The sequence below is a fragment of the Marmota monax genome, unplaced genomic scaffold (genome assembly GCF_021218885.2).
Source record: "Marmota monax isolate L192 unplaced genomic scaffold, Marmota_monax_Labrador192_F-V1.1 WCK01_AAM20220418_F8-fsc00053, whole genome shotgun sequence".
Classification (NCBI taxonomy): domain Eukaryota; kingdom Metazoa; phylum Chordata; class Mammalia; order Rodentia; family Sciuridae; genus Marmota; species Marmota monax.
Window position 1 is genome coordinate 5,959,435 of NW_026693153.1, and position 23,839 is coordinate 5,983,273.

General features: G+C 38.5%; 1 protein-coding gene across 2 annotated transcripts; it reads right to left on the reverse strand.

Annotated features, from left to right (window-relative positions):
* Window positions 1–644: 644 nt before the first annotated feature.
* Nfkbiz (NFKB inhibitor zeta) lies at window positions 645–12,662 on the reverse strand. 2 transcript variants are annotated; one of them, XM_058582889.1, is made up of 12 exons: window positions 12,243–12,662; window positions 9,928–10,067; window positions 9,385–9,409; window positions 9,177–9,268; window positions 8,194–8,975; window positions 7,286–7,391; window positions 6,767–6,913; window positions 6,518–6,581; window positions 5,868–6,037; window positions 4,895–5,005; window positions 4,600–4,767; window positions 645–1,992 (listed from the first exon to the last, which is right to left on the reverse strand). In XM_058582889.1, the coding sequence occupies exons 1-12, from the start codon at window positions 12,529–12,531 to the stop codon at window positions 1,939–1,941; spliced, it is 2,148 nt and encodes a 715-aa protein (XP_058438872.1). In that variant the 5' UTR covers window positions 12,532–12,662; the 3' UTR covers window positions 645–1,938. The 2 variants fall into 2 exon arrangements, with proteins under 2 accessions (XP_058438872.1, XP_046311255.1); XM_046455299.2 differs by having other exon boundaries at window positions 9,385–9,415.
* Window positions 12,663–23,839: the final 11,177 nt, after the last annotated feature.

Genomic DNA, 23,839 nt, shown 5'->3' on the forward strand with positions numbered 1-23,839 from the left:
TCGGATTTCATTATATGAAAGAAAGTTTATCTAATGTACAGAAATAGTACAAAAGTAGATTCTAAGACTGTAAATCATGTTTTTTCTAGAGTGTGTGAAAACTTTGATATACATAGCATTTGTGGCCATATGCTTATGTACATTTTTCCAGGGAAAGAATTTATATCCTTCATATTCTCAAGTTACAAGAATTAGATTATATGTGCAGTAATTGTGATGACTGATGCTGACAGGTGTATTTGTCCTCCCACATGTTGAAATGTTATGTTGGGAAAGGGAAGAACCCCATGTACTACTGCTCCCAGATGTATCCCTCTCATGGTGATACTGGTAATCCCCAAACTGTTTTTCATGTGTTCACTGCTCCCACTGGCTTTTTGGGTTTTTGAACCATATAAGCTTCACAGTATCTATTAAACTTCCATGATATTTTCAGAACTTAATAAATCTCTACTAATGATGAGGGTTTTGTTGTTGTTGTTGTTAAATCTTACATACCTTTAGAAACATGCTCTCAAAAATTGAAATTAAAATATATTAAGTAATTTAAAGGTATTTATATTAGTCATTAATAGTATTTTTCCTGCCTACAGAAATATAAATAAGACAGTAGGAAAAGAAAATGCATATCCTTAAGACAAACATTCATGTATTAATGTTTATTTAAAATCATGCAAGTGTTTTTCGTATTTTTTACAGATGTCAAGTGACTATACCTAACTTTTGTCCACAAGACATACTGAGTCAAACAATATGATTAATCCTAATGGTATCTTTTTTAAAAGAATGTAAGTATAAGCTACAAAGACAATAAGTCAATTATCAGACTTATCTTTTATTAAAATAAGATTTTTTTTAATGAGTCAAATTTATCACAAAGAATTAGGAAACAATTAAAGCCAAATGTGTTCCTCAGGGCATGCCAGAGGTAAGCAAAATGTTAACAGAATCAAAATTACTAAAAAATAAAGTTTTCTTCTGAATAATATAAACATCATGGCACATTATCATTATTTGACAATAGAAAAGAGGAAGATATGTTTCTATTTTGACTTTTTGTTGTTTCTATAAAGATTAAGAGCAAAAATTTCAATAGATCATGTAAAATTATAAATTCTAGAAGGTGAGCCATAAAGAGCTTCTCTTCAAAAGCATGCAATAATGTACAAATAAAGTGTCTCATTTCAATGCATAAGAAGCATATTAACAAATTAAACATGGCTCTTTCCGCCCCACATTTGCTTCATCTACAAAGACTAGCTAGGAACAGCACTCCTTTTTAAAAGTAAATACACTTGTTTATTAATTCAATTATTTATTTCTATTTTATTGATTAACATTTCAAATATCCATGTTACTGGTCAAATATGTACAATATTTCTAAAAACAACAAAAAAAAACCAGTTATATACAGTTTGCAAAGATCAAATCCTAACCATAGATGCCTTCCATCTAGTCCAATGACTAGAGACACACCAACACCAATAACAATGACAGGTAGTGCATCAGACTATAAGAAGCCTCAACACTATATCCAGATTTTTTTCCACCTTTCAAATTCTTTCATTTTTCTTAAAGAAATGTTTAAAATTTACCTGCCTGGAACCAGTAATGGCTACATAAGTGATGCCTTATGCCACAAACCAGTTTTCTTCTACCCAAAAACTACTGTTAATTGAAGGCAATTTTACCATTCAGATCAAATTCAGATGTCTAGATCCCAGATACCTGGGTATGAAATATGTAAATCTGCCAAGAGAAATTAGATAGTTTTCTTCTTTGTGTTAATATAACCCACTATATAATAGTGAACTAAATATGTTTGTTTCATAGAAACAACTTACATTTGCCGATACAGGGCAAATGGTCTATGTACAGATACATTAGGACTGCCTAACTGACAGTGAGTGTTGCTGACCAGGCTCCAGGTCAGTGGAGCTAATATGGTGGTGCTCTCTGCTGAACAGACTTCCCCTTCAGAATGCGTCGAATCTGCAAGAGAAATAAATAGGATTTGTGAGGTTTACTGTTGAGGGTCACGTGGTATATTTTATTCAGAGTTTAATTCCTTTCTTATATACTCTATAGCATTCCTTAAAGAAATGTGCAAAATATTATGCTAAGTGAAGTCAGCCAATCCCTAAAAAACAAATGCCGAATGTCTTCTCTGATATAAGGGGGGTGACTCAAAATGGGATAGGGAGGAAGAGCATAAGAAGGAGATTACCACTAAATAGGGAAGAGAGGTGGGAGGGAAAAAGAGGGAGAAGGGGAGTTGCACGGAAGATGGAAGGAGACCCTCATCGTTATACAGAATACATGTATGATGTTGTGAGGAGAGAAAAAAAATGAAGTGTGTCACATTAGATTGGATAGAGAGAAATGATGGGAGGGGAGGGGAGGAGTAGGGGGGATCAAAAGGGCAGCAGAATAGAATAGACATTATGATTGATGTATGTATATAGGTGACGCTATGACCAGTGTGATTCTGCAATCTGTACAATTCGAAAAATGAGAAATTATACCCCAATGATTCAAATGTATGAATTGCCAAGATCATTGTAATGTCATGTGTAGCTAATAAAAAAAAAAAGAAGAAGAAATGTGCAAAATATCTGTCATGATTAAAGTGACTTAAAGGGCTGGGGTTGTGGCTCAGTGGTAGAGCACTTGCCTAGAACATGTCAAGGTACTGGGTTGGATTCTCAGTACCACATATAAACACATAAAATAAAGGTCCATCAATAAGTTAGAAAGACATTTAAAAAAAAAGATTAAAGTGACTTAAAAAATGCAACTCCTTTTAAAGCTTATTTAAGAACTCCTATAGTGATCTTTGAGTGCAAGACAAATCAAACATCTCCACTAAAAATTATCTGAATAATTGGGGGCTGGGGTTGTGGCTCAGTGGTAGTGTGCTTGCCTAGCATGCATGAGGTATTGGGTTTGGTCCTCAGTACCACATAGAAATAAAATAAAGATACTGTGTCCACCTAAAGCTAAAAAATAATGATTAAAAATTTGTTTTAATTATCTGAAAAATAAATTATATGAAGTTGAAAATCTACAGCTAAAATAGAATATTTCCTCACAAATTTAGAATTGTTATTTATGAAAATATTTAATTATGACTGTAATTATGATATATTAAAATATCTCAATTATCCTGAAGCCAGCCTCAACAAGTTATAGTTCTTAACAATAGCAAAGTATAAACTACCTAATAAAATGCATGCCAAGTCTCCCTTAGCACCCTTCAAGTCAAAACAGCTGTCATGATATCAAAGTGTTCAATAAAGCATCTACACATAATTTTATGGGTCACATGAAAGTCCTCAGGCTCATTCAGAGGCTAGTGATTTGATTTTAGTGATTTGGTCTATTAAACCAATTATCTGTCTTTCAACCCCAACAAATTAGAAGTAACAATTTTAGAAGAATGACAACTGGGGTAGGGGATTTAACTGATAGTCTGACAATAAAAGCAAGGGGACAGATCTCTCCACTCCCCAACAAACATAATGCAAAAGCAAAAAGGAGAGTAATCTAAGAACATTTTTAAGGAAGCAAATGAACCTCCACACCTCAATGCTCCCTGGGAGCACTGTTATGTGAGTGCACACCACAATAGTGAAAGGCAGAGCAAATCCTGGGCTTAGCACTCTGATGTGCACTAGTTAATGATTATTCCTGTCCTCAGAACCTCTCTAAATACCAACTTTCACAGCTGAATATACTACAAAGTATTTGTAGATATTAAGTGATATACATAAAATCTGCTACAGACTATAGAGATTCTAACTTACAGAGGGGTTATGATATCGTTATGGTCATAATGACAATCAGAAATCAAAGAAAGTTAAATTGCATTTCATATATCTTATTTTAATTAATAATGTGATGAACTATCCAACTCACCCTCATTCCCCACAGGAGAAGATTTCCATCAAAAATCTTTTAATTTCTTAAAGGAGTGAGTTCTTATTATCTAGAAATCCACTCATGCAATTATTCAATCCCCAATGATAATATAAACCACACTTGATGAGTAAAGCACAATTTTGTTTATAAAACATTTCTATGTTCTAAGTTACATTATAGCCTTTCCACTTCTTATTGCAATATCACTTGAATAGAAATAATTGTAACAGCTGGTGCTCACTGAACACTTATTATATGCCTGGGACTATCCTGAACACTCTACAGATGTGAACTCATTTAATCCCACAATATTTGAAGGCTCATAGCTACAAAACTAAGAATCTCTTGCCTTGATAACTACAGGAACCTTAGTACCTCCTCTTTCATCAGCTTCCAAATCTTGAACCATTCTGAACTTATACTAAAACCAAGATTATGTCAGGGGAAAGAAAAAAGGAGACTATCTCACCTGACCTGACCACTTTACGGATAAACCCTCAAATTTCTTACCCTTCCTTTGGAAACAAAATTATTAACTCCAAAGTGCCATACTGACTACTGAGAGACAAGGACACTGCCTACCCAAGGAGCACCAGCTGGCCTTAACCTGAACAACCTCATCCATCTCCTTTTGTTTCAGACCAGAGTGCCTGAAGGTATTTCTTCTTCCTCCCTCACCTGTTCTCCCACAGGGCCATCAGGAACCAAATGCACTGGCTGTTCATTCTCCAAGTTCCGGGTACTTGGGTCGGCTCCCTTCCTCATCAACAGGCGGACAGCATCCAACTGTGTCACCCGATACTGTAGGCTGGCAGCAACGTGGAGCGCAGTGTTTCCATTATAAGCCTGAAGACAAAGAAATGAAATAACTCACATCAGGAAGGGGGACTTTCATGAAAAGAGCCTGAAAACTTGAAGAAGGTGTGACAAAGGTCACTTCAACTCAGGTGTTACTGAAGGTTTCTAAAAGCACCTTTGTATTCACAAAAGACAGGCAACCAGGCAACTCCAAAAAGAGGCGAATGAGTTCCAGATTTGCTTCTTCGGCTGCCAAATGCAGTGCTGTGCGGCCACTTTTACGGTCCTTGTCAAAGACAAAAAGAGAAAAAAATGAAAATCCAGATACCAAGGCTTGAAATACATTTCTTATCCTGTCTCTCAAATGTCTGAATTAGCCTTAGAGACTTAACTTTGAATGTTCTCTTATACACAAAGTCTTCCTGAAACCCAAGCTAAATGGAATCTCATTCCTCTTAAATTTCCTAATAATTTATCTACTTGACTCTCATCACCATCTACCCTTGTATCATTATTATATCAGTAAGCTTTTTGCTATATATCATCATTTTTATACTTTGTGGTACCAAGGACAGCTATCATGAACCACGTCTCTTAGTTTTTCTATTTGTGAGCCCCCCAAATGCCCAAATGATTTATGATGTAGGCATTCCCCCCAGGAAATATTCAGTAAACAAACCTCCAATTTAAAAAGAACAAAATAGTCACAGCTTAAAAAACAAATGCTTGGAAAGGCCAAACAGCTTATTTAACAATAAAATATAAAGGGCTTGTTAAAAAAAAAATGGTTAAGCCCAATCCTACAATAAAGAAACCCCCACCAAAAGCACTCTCTTTATTGTCATAATATGCAAATGAAAGCCTAAATGACAACATCAATTTCAAGCATTTTCTTTTCCTTTCGAAGACTAATTTATTTCACAGCTAAATGATCTTTTTGGATAATAATCCACAGAATACAAGCAGATCAAGAAAGCAAATTAAAGGATCCTTTATAATATAATCTTCTTAACTATCCATACATTGCTACTCACTCCATTAATTTAAAAAGAAGAAAAAAATTGCTTTCATCTGTACTTGGGAATAAGGTCTTTTGCTACAACCACCTTTCTCCCCGACCTCATCTCAAACCTCTTCTGTGAATTTACCTTTGCTTCCACTGCTGCTCCCATTTGAATCAGACACTTGATGGTGTCAACTAGACTCTTATTCTTCAGTAAAAGCTCCTGAACTTCGGGTGAATGAGGCTGTTGATTTCTCTGGAGTTCATGTACCACAGCATTGTGGGCCAGGACAGCACAATGGAGGGGAGTCAGGCCTAGGAGAAAAGGACAGTAAAGCAGTGGTCAAGCATCTTGTCAACTCTTTGGTTGCTCTGTAATTAAAAAGCTTAAGGATGACCTCTCAGATTGCCTATCAAGGGGCTTCACAAAAACTAGTAATGAAATCTGAATAGACCCTCCATTGGGCCTTAGTGCTAATTTTACCTAAAGAACATTTTAGTTTTAATTACCTTCCTTCCTTCTTAGTATGATACTTAATAACCCTTAGAACTTAAGGGCCCTACTTTCCACATGGTTCTTCCCCCTTTCATCCCTACCCACACTGTGGATTGAACCCAAGTGTGCTATCACTGAGCTACATCCCCAGCCTTTTTATTTTAGGGTCTCACTAAGTTGCTGAGGCTGGTCTTGAACATTTGAAACTCCTGCCTCAGCCTCAGCTGGGATTACAGGTGTGTGCCACCACACCCAGCCCTCCAAATGGTTCTTAATCCAATAAGATTTCAGTTGCTTACCATCATAGTTAGTTGCCTCAAGATCCACAAACTGATTGCTCCTCACTGCTCCCTTCTGGATTGCCTACAAAATTTTAAAACAGACATCGTTAGCAAAAGATGAGAACACAAACACTTATCTACTAGAATTCCTAAGAAAAGAATAAATCAACTCAAAACAGATTATTGAAACAAGCAACCTACTTGCAACTTCTAATATCTAAGCCTTATCTCTTTGGCCCTGTGATGGTGGAAGTCACTGCCTCTTACCTGAAGCACCTGGGAGTGGCCCTTCTCAGCACAGACATGCAGAGGTGTTCTTCCCCAGCAGTCGGTGGTATTCACCTGGGCCCCCAGATTTACCAGATCCTGCACAATGAGATGCTGATTGGCAGCCACTGCCACCTGAAAGGCACTCTGTGGACATTCAGGGGAAAAAATATATATATATTTTAAAGATGTAACACTATAACAAAGAATGTGAAACTAAACTATGGGGAGAACCAAAACCCACACAGAGAAAATAAATCCTATTAACAAACAATCAGACACAGTAAGAAAAACAAGGAAATTAAAATAAGCTTAGGGTGTGGCTTAATTATACTCAATCTTTAGTCAATAACTACAAAGTTAACATTAATAATGTCAAGGTTGATGGTGGCAAAAAGTCAATATTTCAAAGTTAATATTAACTAAAGTCTCTTGATCTTGAGCTTTGACACAATGTACACTTAAGACAGTCATCAATCGCTTCACCATGACAGTATCTTTGCCATTTCAGATCCTCACCTGTCCATTGTGCTCTTTAATATCTAGCATGTGAAGCGCATTCATCTTTCTTGCAAGAACATAGGAAAGTGCTCTTCTCCCTTGAGCAACAGCAATATGGAGGAACCTGGGGGAATGAGAAAAGAAAAATAGGTGAATTCATCCGATTTCACTAAGTTCATTTAAAAAAAATCTTTCTCATCCTTTTTTTGATATAATAGTGCATTCAAATAAAACATTACAGGGCATAATTGATCTTTTCTGCAAAGTGGATGACACATCCAAATTCTAACAGGATAAGTTAAGGTAACAGAAATAAGAGAAGATTGCCCAACACCCTGCTGACTGCTTTAAATTATTTTTTTAATACTCATAAAAACCCTATGAAGTGGGTATTACTTTTTATACATCAAGAAATAGAGGCAGGGGCTGGGGAGGTAGCTCAGTGGACAGAGTGCTGGCCTCGTATGCACAAAGTTCTGGGTTCAATCCTCAGCACGACATATTAAATAAATGTGCTTAAAATGATTTTTTTAAAAAGTTCTCAAAAGAGTCTTAAAAAAAATATAGGCGGGTATTTCAAATAATTTGCCCAAGGTCAAACAGACATCAAGATAAATCAGGATTCAGTCTACAAATCAACTCACCATCTATGCCTAGTCATGATCTGTTTCTGCTCTATAAACATAGTATCGCTGGCCTTCAAAACCAATTACTCAAAGACACATATATTTCATTATTTCAGCCAAAAAAAAAAAAAAGCACATCCTTCCTTGAAATATTAGCTATTGGACAGCAGTTTCTACCTAAATTGTTGTTGGTTAACCAACCACCAAGCTATAACCTGGTATATTCTAGAAAAATGCTATGCCCACTAGTCCCAACTAGTGTGGCATACCCAATTAAGCACGAGAGAAAAGGATACTCACGTATCACCATCTGCATCCTTTGAAAGAAATTGATCCTGGGAAATGTTTGCCAATTTATTTTCTTCTTGTTCTACTTGCCACTGAAAAAATGACTTCCCTAACTGTGTGGTGTTCATCTGGTTTCCCATAAGGTTCGGGAATGGCAGGGAAGTGTTTAAAGAGGCAGGGCCTGCATCGAGCGCCCCCAGGGCCTCACAGGCACTGTTGGGCATCACACTGAAGTTCTGCAGGTGAGCATCACTTGGTTGCTGCACACTGCGGGGAGGCTGAAGGGGAACAGCAATATTCTCAGATTCCCCATGACCACTTAGAAGGGATACAAAACTTCGGTTTGAGCAGAACTGTGGTTCTTGACCATCAAAGAGGTTTGATTCATAGTTGGGTGACTGGGAAGTTCTGGAATAAGGACTATATTCCAGGGTTGGGTTGTGGGTATAATGCTGTTGCTGCTGCTGCTGCTCTACATTCTGGTTCTGTGGAGAATATTGGTACAGGGAAGCCTGGTCCATCACTTGTGGGGAGCCACTGACTTGGAATGGTTGATATTTCTGAGCTGGAGAGAAGACCTGCCCTCCATGGAAGTCCTGACACTGCTCTTGGGGAGAGTTCTGAGGTACCACAGGGCTCATCCAGCTAACTTGGACTGTGTTCAGGGAAACTGGGCTGCATTCATTTTTAATGTTTATAATGTTCTGAAGCAGATCAGCACTGCTGTCTGGTTTGGATTCATTGTGATGAACATCTTCCATGCTCTCACCAGGTGTTGGTGTTTGAGGTGGTGTCTGAAAAGAGAAAATTCAACTTGCACACTCACTTCCTTCTAAAAAATTTCCAGAGGCTAGGGGTATACTTCAACGGTAGAGAGTCTGGGTTCAATCCCCAACACATACACACACACACACACACACACAAATTTTAAATAATAAAATTATTCCAGGAAGGATATTCAAAGGGTATTCAGAAGGAAAAAATAAGATACTTACCAAAAATAGAGCTGACTTTTTGCAGGCTGGTCCATCAGACAGAAAATCAGGTCCTTTCCTTTTCCCACTATATGATACTGTGTTCTTCAATTCTATACCCAAAAAAGGGATATGGAACCTGTGATCATTCTACTTATAAATTTTACCCATTATCACCATTATTTAACTCTACAGCCCCAATCAAATTATAAATAGAAATTACTCTTACCTGTGAATTGTTCAATGTTCACACTCTGTGTCTATAAGGAAAAAAATTCCAATTTAGTATATATAAAATGATTTCCTGCTTAATACACATCAATAAAGACTTATCTCTACCACTCTTTATAGCATACCATAAATCTCTAATATGGCTATTATATCAATATTTATTTTCTATCTCAATTTCATTCTATTTTCAACTTCTCCATTTACACTTTCATCTTAGTTCAACTCAGGTCAAGATGAAATCAGTAAGACCCTTTGATTTTTTCCTTCCTATCAATGTTCCACTTCAATTGAACCCTATTTATTTCCTTGTCCCTAACTTGCTTTCACTTTCATTCACTAAATTTCTCTTGTACACCCTAGGCGCCTGGCACTGGATTAAATGATAGAAATACAGCAGACAACAAGACAAATATAGTCTGTCCTGTAAACTTGGTCATTTATGAAAAACCTGAAGTGACTTACTGTCCTAGTTTAGTAAAAAATAATTATCCTAACAGATCAATCTCCTTCAACCCCACCCAGAATGAAAACTAGATGCCACCTTAAAATCATCCACAGCTTGGCCAGAAGTCTTCTGTTTATGACTTCGGATGTGTAGCAGGAGCTCCTTCACTGAGTTCTTCACACGAACACCTTGAAAGGGTCCTCTCTGCTGCCTGCCAACCCCCATATGGGGCTCAACTGTTTAAAGAAAGCAAAACATGTCCCAATTAAACCTCGTCACAGACACAAATCCTAATAATCCCTAAAGTATAGCTACCTGCCTTATGTATAAAGTTCCCAAGCAACAGATTAAAAGCCTTTCCAACTCTCTCTGGTTAATGGCCTTGTGTGTCAGTACCCTGCTCTTCTCAAGGGTTCTTCGTTGCTTAATAGTGCTCCGTACTAGGCACCCTAAGCAATGAAAGCTCAGTCAAAAAATGTCCAGGATCCCTGGAGCCAGCAGTGATAAACCCAAGTTAAGTCTGTCTCTAGAATAATTTTTAATTATTCTTGACTTTGGTAAAAAATACTTAGGGAACAGAGAATAAATGGTGCATTTTTAGCTTTTCAAACCAAAGGCTTTATGTTCACATAGAAATGTAAAAGTCTATTAATTTCCACTCATCTAAGAAGACACAAAACAAATAAGTACAAAACAACTTCCTCCGAAGATCCCAGTGTACCAAAAGCCTAACAATTAATAATGCTTATATTGATTTCTTATGATTTCCCTCAATCCAACTGTACTAAGGAAGCTGCTTAAATTTACTAAGTTTAAACACATTTTTCACATACATACTCAGGATTTCCTTTCATTAAGTATTTTCAGAATTGCTTACATAGGCCTTCTAAGTAAAAAGAAAATATGCTTGTTTCACATTAAAACTTCAGAACACACTTTAAAATTTACTCTAGAAGTATAGTATTCTACTTCTGGCCACTACTAATCATAGCCTCTTAGGAAATGTGATGAAGACAAACCATTCAAAAAGTCAGGAAATGAATAACCTGGCCACCCTGTTAAGAGTGGGTAAAATTAAGATGATGAGACAAGAAACAATGTATAATTTGAATATATATATCATACTAAATACATGAGGTAAACAGCTCAAGGATGAGGCAAATTAAATAATCACTTGGGCTTCATTTAAGTTTAGAGATTTCAACAAATACCAGAATTGCCCTAATCTAACATAACATTCCTCTGTAATGACAGCAGTTAGCAATTGAACGTCACAGGGAGAAAAATGCACTTTCAGGAATCCCCCTAGGCTGTGCGGGAAACCAAGAATTAGGAAAATAAAGTTTCAGCCAGAGGAATGCCAAAGGTCCTAAGGACCTCAGAAAAGGTCCTTAATACACAAATACACAATTTTCAGATGGGCTACTCTCTTAACATACTGTGGCTTAAATCACTATTTAAATAATTTTAGATGAAAAATAACCGTTTAAAACAAAAAAGAAAAGAGGGATGGCTAACAGTAGAAAGCACTGAAAAGAGATGTTCTTTTAAAATCATGCCAATAAGACTTCAACATTTAAGATTATCTAGGTGTTAAATTTTTACTCACAGCGCATCCTGTTTTCCCCCAAATTATGCAACTCGGTTCATTAAGAAAGAAAAAGAATTTACAACCGAAGAAAGGAAACTGTATGCCTTTCTTTGCTAGATAGAGCTTATCCATTTTAAAGCACACAAAAAAACAAGACCACAAAATTCTGGGCAGGCTTCCGAAACTCCCCAACACCACAAACTAAAGGCATAACTTGTGTTGTTTTTCAGATCACCTTCTCCTTACATCTTGATTAAGAGAGATTTCTGTTCTTTGATGGTCAAATCCTTTTACTTAAAATTACCACGCTTAGGAAGAAATAAGTCATGACTTTCAACAGTTCACAAAGCCTTATCCTCTGCCGCACTTGTTTACTAAAATTGCCACAAGAAAATTACACCTACATCAGACCCCCAAACCTCGACATAGAATATTATTACTCAATAGGGTATGGGGGGATGCCGAAAGTGAGAGAAGAAGGGAGTGCGCATGAGAGATCTTAATCTAATATCTTTCATTCTGAAGTCAGCTCTTTACTCCAGGTGCTTCAAACTCCGAGGCCAGGTAGACCGCAGCCGGACTTCGCAGAAGGTCAAAGGAGCTAATGGGAAGTAAGGCGCCTGGCTCAGGGCAAGGCATCCAGCAGTCGCCTAATAAATGATGAATAATGTGCTTAAGTCATGCTGCTAAGATAGGCGCAGGGGGCACCTCACGTCTAGCCAAGACCCTTCCCATCCGGGCAGTGATGCCCGCCCTCCCGGGCCTGTGGACCCCAAGCAACCTGGGCGCAGCGGCCGCACCCCGCGGGGCAGGCGGGTACCTTGTAGGCGCTCGGCGCGGGCGCCGCCTCTCGGCCTGGACTCCACGGCCCCGCAGGAGGACACGGACGATGCGGAGGAGAAGTCGGAGGAGTCGGAGCCGGGCGAGGCGGGCGCCGAGGGCCCAGACGATGAGCAGCCGGCGTCGCAGGCGCCCGGAGCGGCGGCGGGCGGCGACGCGCCGTAGAAGTAGGCCAGGTTGAGCGGGCTGGTCATGAGGCCGCAGTCGCCGGCCGAGTCCAGCAGCCCCTCTCCGCCGCGGCTGTCGTCCAGCAGCTGGTCCACGATCATGCTCCTGGGCTCGGCGCTCTGAGCCCCCGACACCTGCGCCACTGGCTCGCTGCGCACGGCTGCCTGCGGCCGCGGTATGACTGACCAGGGACCTACCGGCGGCGCGCGGCGGGCGAAGCGGGCACGGGCGCGCCGCGGGCTGCCGGGCTATTTAACCGGCCGCCGCGCCCAGCCTTGCCATAGGCGGCGCCGGGGCCTCCTCCCGACCCCTCCTCCGGATGCGCAGTTTCCAGTAAAATGTACAGGATGAGGCAATATGCCCTCCGCCCTCGCCCCGCCCGCCCGGCTCCGCCCAGACAGACCGGTTGTTGTGCAGCCCTTCACCTGGAAATCTCGGCGGAGCGCGGCCTCCGGCCTCCCGCACCCAAACCCTCGCCCCCCATCCAGAGCCAGCCCTGCCCTCGGCGCGCCGCATATTGGCTGGGCCTAATACTCAGGAAGACGGCGTGCGGCGCAGGGGACTGAGGCCTACAGAGGGAGGCCGGGAGGCCGCGGTGGGGATCGGTCGGCCTGGTTCCGGGAGATTGGGAAGTCCTGGAAGGCGCGAGCGGCGTGCCACCTTCCTGCCCACCCGGGCGCGCTGGCACAAAGAGCTTCTCCACTGTTAGAGTTAAGTGGAGCCTGAGAATACTTTCCCTTCTCAAAATTTAGGAGTTTGCCAGCGTTCTTTTAAGCAAGGTCCCATATTCAATCTTTCTGTCCTCAAGTTATCTGGGCTACAACTTCTTTTTTTTTTTAATTAGTTGCAGTCCCAGAACAAAAAGCAATGCCCACTGTTTTGTAGCTCTCAATACAATAAAGCCATCGTAGCTAAATGATGTACATACATGTGCCTATGTAAATATGTGATTTTTTAAACGTCTGTATAGCTTTACATTGTGTATGATAAACACAGGAATTTGAACCTTTTCTATCTTGAATACTTTTTCCCAATGGGTTTATTACGACTATGTATCGAAGTCCAATTTGAAGGGGGGGAAACATGCTAGTTGTCAGAAGAAAAAGATGCATGATTAAGTCTATCTTTCAAGTACATTATAACTTGTAGGTATGATAAGGTAAGTACACACGTACTATATGAAAAGAAACCGATTATGATTAAATATCACAAGGGATACAAAGTTCAGTGAGCAGCCTAAAAAGAGAGGCGACTTGTCTGGTAAGAGAGAAGGGAGGTCACAAGGAAAGTTTGTAAAAGCAGTGATATCGCACAGGCCTTAACGCACAGGCCTTAACGGATGGGTGGGATTTCAGCCACAGGGTTTGTAGGAAGAAGGACATCAAGAGCAAAAGAATTAAGGAGTGGAGTCAGCTAGGACTTTACAGTCACATATATAGGACAGTCAAAGGGAAGATGTTGACAAATGTAAAAAATAACTTGTTGCCTTTGGATGGAGCATATCCAGGGACCTACTGAGACAGAATCAATTTACAAGACTAAAGACTGAAGGCCCAGTGGCCATTAAAAAGGATTGCAACAGACCAGGAGAGAACTGACCTGACCCTAGGCCAGAAACAGTGAGTGGCAAAGAAGAAACCAAATGAAAGCACAGTAGGGCCACATTGCTAGGGCAGAATAAACAGGTCTGACATAGTTGGTGGTGAAGAGCAATGAAAGAGTCCCAATCTCTTGGTGGCTTGAGGCCAGGAACAGGTGAATAGGGATGTAAAGTTCAGATCAAAGGGAAATCAGCAGAAGCACAATGTTTGGGTTCTAGGAAGGGGGGAATGACACAATAAACTTGGATTGTAACTTAACATTAATAGGTATCAGACCCTGGAGGGGATCATTACAAAGTAAATATTTCCTTATTTCTCACAAATGTGACATTACCTGTAACTTGTTACTGCCTCTCCCTCCACCCAATTTTTGGTAATAAATCAGAAACAACTCTCTTAGTGTATCTGTGGAAAATACAAGGTTGTAGTAATTGCAGTTCTGCAGAAACAAAATCACTTAAAAATGCTCCAGATGAGATGTTAAGTATGATGGTTAATTTTATGTGTCAACTTGACTCAGTTAAGGATGCTCAGACTGCTAGTAAAACATTATTTTTCTGTGTGTCTATGAGGGTGTTTGTTAGCATTGAATCAACAGACTAAAGAAGAAAACCTTACCAACATAGGCAGGCATCATTAATCTATTAAGGGCCAGAATAAAACAAAAAGGTACAATCTCTTATTGAGCTCAGTTATCTATTTTCTGGTCTCAGACATTAGCACTCCTGATTCTTTGGCCTTGAGACTCCAACGGAGGATTATGTCATCAGATTCCCTGTTACTCAGGCCTTTAGGCTTGTATCAGAACTACACCACAGGCTTTTCTGGTTCAGTTTGCAGATAGCAGATGATGAGACTTCCTGGCCTCCATAATAGTGTTAGTTAATCTTTCATCTCTTTGTATCTACATGTATGCCCTATGGGTTCTGTTTCTTTGGAAAACCTAAATACATTGGACTTTGTCAATAAAATCTGTTTGGATTTTTTCCCACTTTAATACATGTATAAAAAAGAACTTAAATGCCCATTCGAATAAATTCTACTTGGTATATAAAAAGTCATTGGGGAACTGGGGTTGTGGCTCAAGTGGTAGAGCGTTTGCCTAGCATGCGTGAGGCATTGGGTTTGATCCTCAGCACCACATAAAAATAAAATAAAGATATTGTGTCCATCGAAAATGAAAAAAAATAAATATATATTTTTTTAAATTCAATGGGAGGTCCATCACACCTCTAATTCCAGCTACTCAGGAGGCTAAGGCAGGAGGACTGCAAGTCTGAGGCCAGCCTAAGCAGTTTAGCAAATCTCTGTCTCAAAATAAAAAGGGCTGGGATGTGGCTCAGTGCTTGCCTAGCATTTTCAAGATCATGGGTTTGATCGCCATTATGAAGAAGAAGAAAACAAAATTCAAACTGAGGTAGAATAGAAGAAATAAGGATATGCAGAAAGGAGAAAAGCAGGTAAGGAAAAAGGGGTTGTAACTTTACATCTAAAAACTCCATGTAGGCCCTTAACTTCACTACTACCACCCCAGGCCTGTTTCCCCCACAGGCCTGAATTCTTAAAAGGTCTACTACATCTTAGAGAGCTGTCTTTGTTAGTTTATAGAATGTTATTTTTAGACTGATTAAAGAACCCTAGATAAAGACTGGTTATTGTTTGGATATGCCATGTTCCCCCAGATCTCCTGTGCTAATGCAGAAGGTGAATGATTGGATTGCGAGAGCTGTAACCTAATCAGTCCATCCTACTTTGAATGGACTTACTGGGTGGTAACTATAGTCAGGTCGATGTGTCTGGAGGAGGTGGATCACTGGGGGTGTGCCCTGGAAGGGTACATCTTCCCTATGGCCCCTTCCACTCTTTCTCTCTCTCTTTCTCTCTGCTTCCTGGCTATCATGAGTTGACCAACCTTCCTCGGCCTCACCCTTCCACCATGATGTTCTGCCTCACCTTGGGCCCAGGGCAATGGAGTTGGCCCAGCATGGACTGAACCTCTGAAGCCATGAGCCAAAATTAACTCTCCTTCCTTTAAATTGTCCCTGTCAGATATTTTGGTCACAGTGGTGTCCATGTGCTATTAACTAGGTAATGTCAGCCTGAAGATTCTAAAAAAGATCGAGACCACTGTGACCCACTCTGTGCTCCAAGATCAATCAAAAGAATTGAGTTCATTAAGCTGACATCACCCCCTTATATGTTTCTCATGATCACCATTTAAGAAGTTTCCTGTAAAAGAAGACGCCTGAAATCAACACGCGTAAATCAAAGGCATTCCTGTATATCAGTGACAAATCCTCTGAAATGGAAATGAGGACAACCACTCCATTCACAATATCTTCAAAAAAAATAAAATACTTGGGAATCAACCTAACAAAAGAGGTGAAAGACTTATACAATGAAAACTACAGAACCCTAAAAAGAGAAATAGAAGAAGATCTTAGAAGATGGAAAAATATACCCTGTTCATGGATAGGCAGAACTAACATCATCAAAATGGAGATATTACCAAAAGTTCTCTATAGGTTTAATGCAATGCCAATCAAAATCCCAACGGCATTTCTTGTAGAAATAGAGAAAGCAATCATGAAATTCATATGGAAAAATAAAAGACCCAGAATAGCAAAAACAACGCTAAGCAGGAAGTGTGAATCAGGCGGTATAGCGATACCAGATTTCAAACTATATTACAGAGCAATAGTAACAAAAACAGCATGGTACTGGTACCAAAACAGGCGGGTGGACCAATGGTACAGAATAGAGGACACAGAAACCAATCCACAAAACTACAACTATCTTATATTTGATAAAGGGGCTAAAAGCATGCAATAGAGGAAGGATAGCATCTTCAACAAATGGTGCTGGGAAAACTGGAAATCCATATGCAACAAAATGAAACTGAATCCCTTTCTCTCGCCAGGCACAAAAGTTAATTCAAAATGGATCAAGGAGCTTGATATCAAATCAGAGACACGCTGTCTGATAGAAGAAAAAGTTGGCTACGATCTACATACTGTGGGGTCGGGCTCCAAATTCCTCAATAGGACACCCATAGCACAAAAGTTAGTAGCTAGAATCAACAAATGGGACTTACTCAAACTAAAAAGTTTTTTCTCAGCAAAAGAAACAATAAGAGAGGTAAATAGGGAGCCTACATCCTGGGAACAAATCTTTACTCCTCACACTTCAGATAGAGCCCTAATATCCAGAGTATACAAAGAACTCAAAAAATTAGACAATAAGATAACAAACAACCCAATCAACAAATGGGCCAAGGACCTGAACAGACACTTCTCAGAGGAGGACATACAATCAATCAACAAGTACATGAAAAAATGCTCACCATCTCTAGCAGTCAGAGAAATGCAAATCAAAACCACCCTAAGATACCATCTCACTCCAGTAAGATTGGCAGCCATTATGAAGTCAAAAAACAACAAGTGCTGGCGAGGATGTGGGGAAAAGGGTACACTTGTACATTGCTGGTGGGACTGCAGATTGGTGCAGCCAATTTGGAAAGCAGTATGGAGACTTCTTGGAAAGCTGGGAATGGAGCCACCATTTGACCCAGCTATTCCCCTTCTTGGTCTATTCCCTAAAGACCTAAAAAGAGCATGCTACAGGGACACTGCTACATCGATGTTCATAGCAGCACAATTCACAATAGCAAGACTGTGGAACCAACCTAGATGCCCTTCAATAGACGAATGGATAAAAAAAATGTGGCATTTATACACAATGGAGTATTACTCTGCATTAAAAAATGACAAAATCATAGAATTTGCAGGGAAATGGATGGCATTAGAGCAGATTATGCTAAGTGAAGCTAGCCAATCCCTAAAAAACAAATGCCAAATGTCTCCTTTGATATAAGGAGAGTAACTAAGAACAGAGTAGGGACGAAGAACATGAGAAGAAGATTAACATTAAACAGGGATGAGAGGTGGGAGGGAAAGGGAGAGAGAAGGGAAATTGCATGGGAATGGGAGGAGACCCTCAGGGTTATACAAAAGTACATACAAGAGGAAGTGAGGGGAAGGGGAAAAATAATACAAGGGGGGCAAATGAATGACAGTAGAGGGGGTAGAGAGAGAAGAGGGGAGGGGAGGGGAGGGGGGATAGTAGAGGATAGGAAAGGCAGCAGAACACAACAGACACTAGTATGGCAATATGTAAATCAATGGATGTGTAACTGATGTGATTCTGCAATCTGTATATGGGGTAAAGATGGGAGTTCATAACCCACTTGAATCAAATTGTGAAATATGATATATCAAGAACTATGTAATGTTTTGAACAACCAACAATAAAAAATTAAAAAAAAAAAGAAGATGCCTGAGACCCCAAAAGTGTGTCTCAATCTTCAGTACCAGCAGTCTCTCCCTTTGAGCACATATCTCACTCTATTATTTGCTTTCTTGAATAAATCTTTACTTGAACCTCTTTTCACACATCCTGAAATTCCTTTCTGGGGAAACTTCCAGGGCTGATTTGAAGTCCCCTTTTCGCTTCTGAAGACCTCCTCAGGCCCTATCTAGTGACAAGAATCATGGTCTCTGGAGAACTTAATATAGTCAATGAATGAGTAATGTTTCACAATAAACAAATTTTCCATGAAATACCAAAGCAGTAGTACTGTTTGAGAAGACCACAACCCCCAATTCTCAGAAACTCTCCCCGACATGGTCAGGAATGGGTTTTGTTGACATCGCTGTAAGAAGAAAGTTTAGATATATTTTGCTTCATTTAAATGTTGAAGTATAAATTTCATTTAGTCTATTAGGTTTAATGATATAACACCCCCATTGTTCTAATCCATTACGGTTGAATATTCACTCTGGGGAAGAAAGCCACCATGTTATGAGAACACTGTCTGGAAAAGTCTACTTAGGGCAATGGCAGCACCAACTTGCCAGTCATTTCAGTGGCTACTCTGAAAGCAGATCCTGGAACTACGCACAGCCTTCAGATGATTCAGTCGATAATATTGTTTGTAATTTCATGAGAAACCTTGAGCCAGAACTCCAGTGCCACTTCCAGATTCCTGGTGCACAAAAACTATTTACAAAAAAATAAATAAATAAATAAGAATTTGTCCAAAGTCATCATAGGTGAGGAGAGATTAAAATTCTTATTTCTGGGCTGGGGATGTGGCTCAAGCGGTAGCACGCTCACCTGGCATGCGTGCGGCCCCGGGTTCGATCCTCAGCACCACATACAAACAAAGATGTTGTGTCCGCTAAAAACTAAAAAATAAATATTAAAAATTCTTTCTCTTTAAAAAAAAAAATTCTTATTTCTATGATGCTGGAGTCTGATCTTTTGCTTTAAAAAGGGAGATTAGACAACGTACTTTCTCAAGGCTCAGATGTACTGTCTATACCTAAAGACACTTAAAAAAACATAAAAATGCCATATCAGAGAGTTTTGTCACTCATAAAAAGAACCGATCTTTTCCCAAGCGACTGGAAGAAACTGTTAAATTAGAAATTAAAATTGGCAATGCTATCTTTCCCCTGGCTTTAGAACTGTTAATAATTTACCTTATTATGTTTTATGCAATAAAACATCTTGAATAGTTTTATGGTCCCAGTTATGTTGTAACCCCACTTCGAGACTGCTAAAAAAGGAATTGAGTGTGTGTGGTATGGTGTGTGTGTGTGCATGTGTGTGTTTGTTGCTGGGTATTGAACCCAGGGCATTTTGCATACTAGGCAAGCACTCTATCACTGAGCTACACCCCCTAGTTGATAACTATAATTAACTGTAAATGTAACAAACTTTTGAAAAGCCAAGAACTATTTAGAAGAGCTCTTCACACTTGAAATGAAAAAGCCAGTATTTTAAAGGGTGAGTTATTGTACTGCGTTGGCTGAGGAGACGAACATAAGAGGTGAGAAACCAATAAAGACTGGTAGTTTATTTTTCTGGAAGCCTTGTACATGAAAAGTCAGCAAGAGTAATCATCACACTGTCAACTTCCAAAGGTACAGTTACTCACTGAATTAAAGATTTAACTGCAAACTGATCTTGCCTGCCAAATTACACTTATGCCTTAGAAAGGACAAATCTACAGAACTGTTCAGACTTGCTATGTTGGTTACATTCATCTGGTATTAGCACCAGCTAATTATCCAGTCTTTTATATGAATACTTGACCACAAACACACCATGTACTGAAATGTTCAAAGTGTACAATAACTTTTCTGAATCTCATCATTTATTCTGGAACAAGTACATTGACAGTTGCAATGACGGTACAAAAGCAATGATCAGTAAAGCTGCTTGTGCCTCAGAGCAAATCAAGGGAGTCAGCAAAGTGAACCAATAATCACTGTATTCTTCACTACCACTCACTTGCAAAATTATTTTTCAAAACCATTTTACTTTAACAAAGTCCTAGATGAAACTATGATTATTAATTTTATTAAATTTTGACTCTTGGACTGGGGTTGTAGCTAAGTAGTACTGTACTTGCTAAATATGTGTAAGGCCCTGGGCCCCAGCATCACCAAAGGAAAACAAAAAAGAAAAAGAAATCAATAAATCTTGACCCTTGAAAGTATATCTTTTTACTATTCTATGTGTCAAAATGGAAAATGGCATAGAAGTTTGTACTGCATACTGAAGTATAATGATTATCTCCTAGAAAGTGCTTGTCTGTTAGGTTGAACAACATGACTTATCCATTTGTTCTAATCAAACACTGAACTATGAGCTGAGCTAATCACTGTTTGCCATGGCACACCAATTTTACTTGACTGACAGGATATTCAAACTTTGGTATTTGTCAATTTTTTTTTTGAATGAACAAAGTAAGCCTGTTATCTTAAGGAAAATAGCTAACACAAATATTTGTTGCCAATGATAAAATTCAAGTTTTCAAGTGAATATTATGAATAAAATGAATTTTGGGAAACTTCTATCAGATATCCTGAGCTTGACAGCTGCCCAATACTAAAGACTTTTTTGATGAGACCAGTGGTGATATTACTCACAAATGTGATTTTTTAATATTATATAATGAAATATAATATCATTTGGAAATTTATATAAATCAATTAACTAATATTTTCTAAATGAACAATGCAACACATTATGAAATCACACAGGGCAAAATATCCATTCAAAGGGCAAGAGGGACAAGGGATTTAAATGGGTCAGTGGACAAAAAGCTTTTTGGTATGGTTTCAGATCCCACCTTGTATCCATCTTTTAAGTAACTATCACGTAGTAGCTATCTCCCACCCTTATCAGAAGTTTCATTTTCTGCAGTTACTAGCACTAAACCATGGTCTGGAAATATTACATGAAAAATTCCAGACATAAACAATTCATGAGTTTTAAATTGTGCATCATTCTGTGTAATGTGATGAAATCTTGATCTCCCCTTCTGTCCCATTCTGGACATGAATCATGTCTGTGTCTAGAGTCTCCTTACTCTACCCACTGTCCTCTCTTAGTCACTTACTAGCCATGTGGGTTATCACATCAATGGTATCACAACGCCTGTGTTCAAGTAAAGTTTACCTAACAGCCTATAACACAACGCCTCTGCCATTCACTACTTCATCTCATCGTGCAGGCTGTGCATTGTCTCACCTCATCACAAAAAGAAGGGTGCGTACAGGTCAGTAAGATAATCTGAGAGACAGACAATATTCACATAACTTATATGACAGTATATTGTTGTCATTGTTCTATTTTATTGTTGTTTGTCTCTTCCTGTTCCTAATTATAAATTAAACTTTATTGTGGGTATGTATGTATAGGGAAAAAAAAACAATGTAATAGAGTTCAGTACTATTTGCAGTTTCAGACATCCACTGGGGGTCTTTGAATGTATCCCCCACAGATAAAGGGAGACTACAGTAGTTGGGATCTGAAATATTCCAAGGCTCATGTGCTGAAAGGTAGGTCCCCACTACAACAATGTTCATTGTATCATGAGGGCACTAACCTCAGCAATGGATTAGTCTGTTAAAGGATTCATAGCTGGATAGATTAATGGAAACTGTAGGAGGTAAGACCTTGTTGTAGGATGTGGGTTCTTGGGAGTATGCCCTTGGGAACTTTACCTCTTATCCCCAGCCCCTTTCCTTCTTTCTGTACGTGCGCTGCACTCCCATCCCCTTTCTCTCTCTCCTTCCCAAGCAGGAGATGTGCAGCAGCTTTGCTCTGCCACACACTCCTGGCCATGATGTTCTGCCTCACCATAGCCCAAAAACAATAGTCAAGTGACTGTGGACTGAAACCCCTTAATTATGAGCCCAAACAAATCTTTCCTCATTTAAGCTGATTTTCTCAGGTATTTTGTTATAGTGATGGAAGGCCATCTAACAACTGTTAAAGACCGTCCAAATTATCTGAAAAGCTATTAAAAATTATTTTTTTATTTTAAAATTTTATTTTAAAGCTATTAAAAATATTAATTTTTTTCTTTTTTCCAACTACCTATCTGAATAAGGCAACATTATTTTCATGTTCTTCACCAAAAACAGCACATTGCAACAAGTTCAATGCAGAAATAGACATGAGAATCCCTCTTCTGTAAAAACAGACATTAAGAGATTTGCAAAATTGTAAAATAATAGTTTTTTTCACTAAACATTTTCTTCTAGTTTAAGAAATATAGTTATTTAAATGATAAGCAAAGATTTAAATAATTTTTAATGATAGAATGTAGATAATGTTATATTGTCCAACTAAATAGTTCCAGATTGGACTATTAGTTGTTGAATACTTGGTTCTGGAAACTTCCTTTCTATCCCAACTCTATTTCCACTATTCAAGACAGAAGAAAAGGTTAAATTTAACTCACTGCCTCATTAGTATAGAAACAGGATATTGTATGTTTAAATCTTCATATCTTCATTATACAGTTGCTTAATACACATGTTTATTAGACTGATTTACACATTGATTTATGTTTTTCAAAACATTCATATTCATAATCTCTTATCCCTTTCACTTTAAACACAGATAACACATATCTATCAAAATAGATGATAATCAGATAATTTTATTGCTTATATAAAAGCATGAATACTTTATGTGCCACATCTATTTAAGAAGAATTTTAATTGTAGAATTTTTATTTTTTATATAAATAATCTTTATCTAGAAGGACTTTGAATTTAGAATTTAAAATTTAAAGTTTTTGGTTTAGGGGAGTTTTTTTTTGTTGTTGTTGTCTTTGACATTGGTCGATAGAGATTTATTCTGAATTTCTATCAAAAGGACAGTAGGTCCGATATAAAAAGTCCAATTATAAAAATGTTTAAGAGAAGAAAAATCGAAATTGGCCTGGATCATGTGCAAAACAGATATCATCACTAATGAAACAATAAAAAGTATAGACCCACAATATAATATATACTTTGGCAAACTTATTGATATCACTACTGAAAGTCCACCATATACTGAATGCTGTGTTAGATAACTTGTACACACACTATCTCTAGTGTTAAGTAATAACTGGGAGAATGGTCAAAGATTGAAGTAAAATACACAGTTATGAAATCTTACCAACCACAACCCTTGAGAAGCAGATAAAATAAAACAAATATGCATAGCTACAAATGGGAAAATGTTATGATACAAAGATGATTTAATACTGAAAGTAATGAATGAAGAAATCTGTACTCTAATATTAAACAAACTATGCAAAATTAATACACAGTTAATGACAATTATTCATTTGAACAAATGCCTCTCTTCCCCTAAAATTGTTTTTGCTTAAATTTTCAGGATACTTTAGGCCAGCAATTGGCAACTACCACCTGCAGGCCAAATCCAGCCTGTTGGA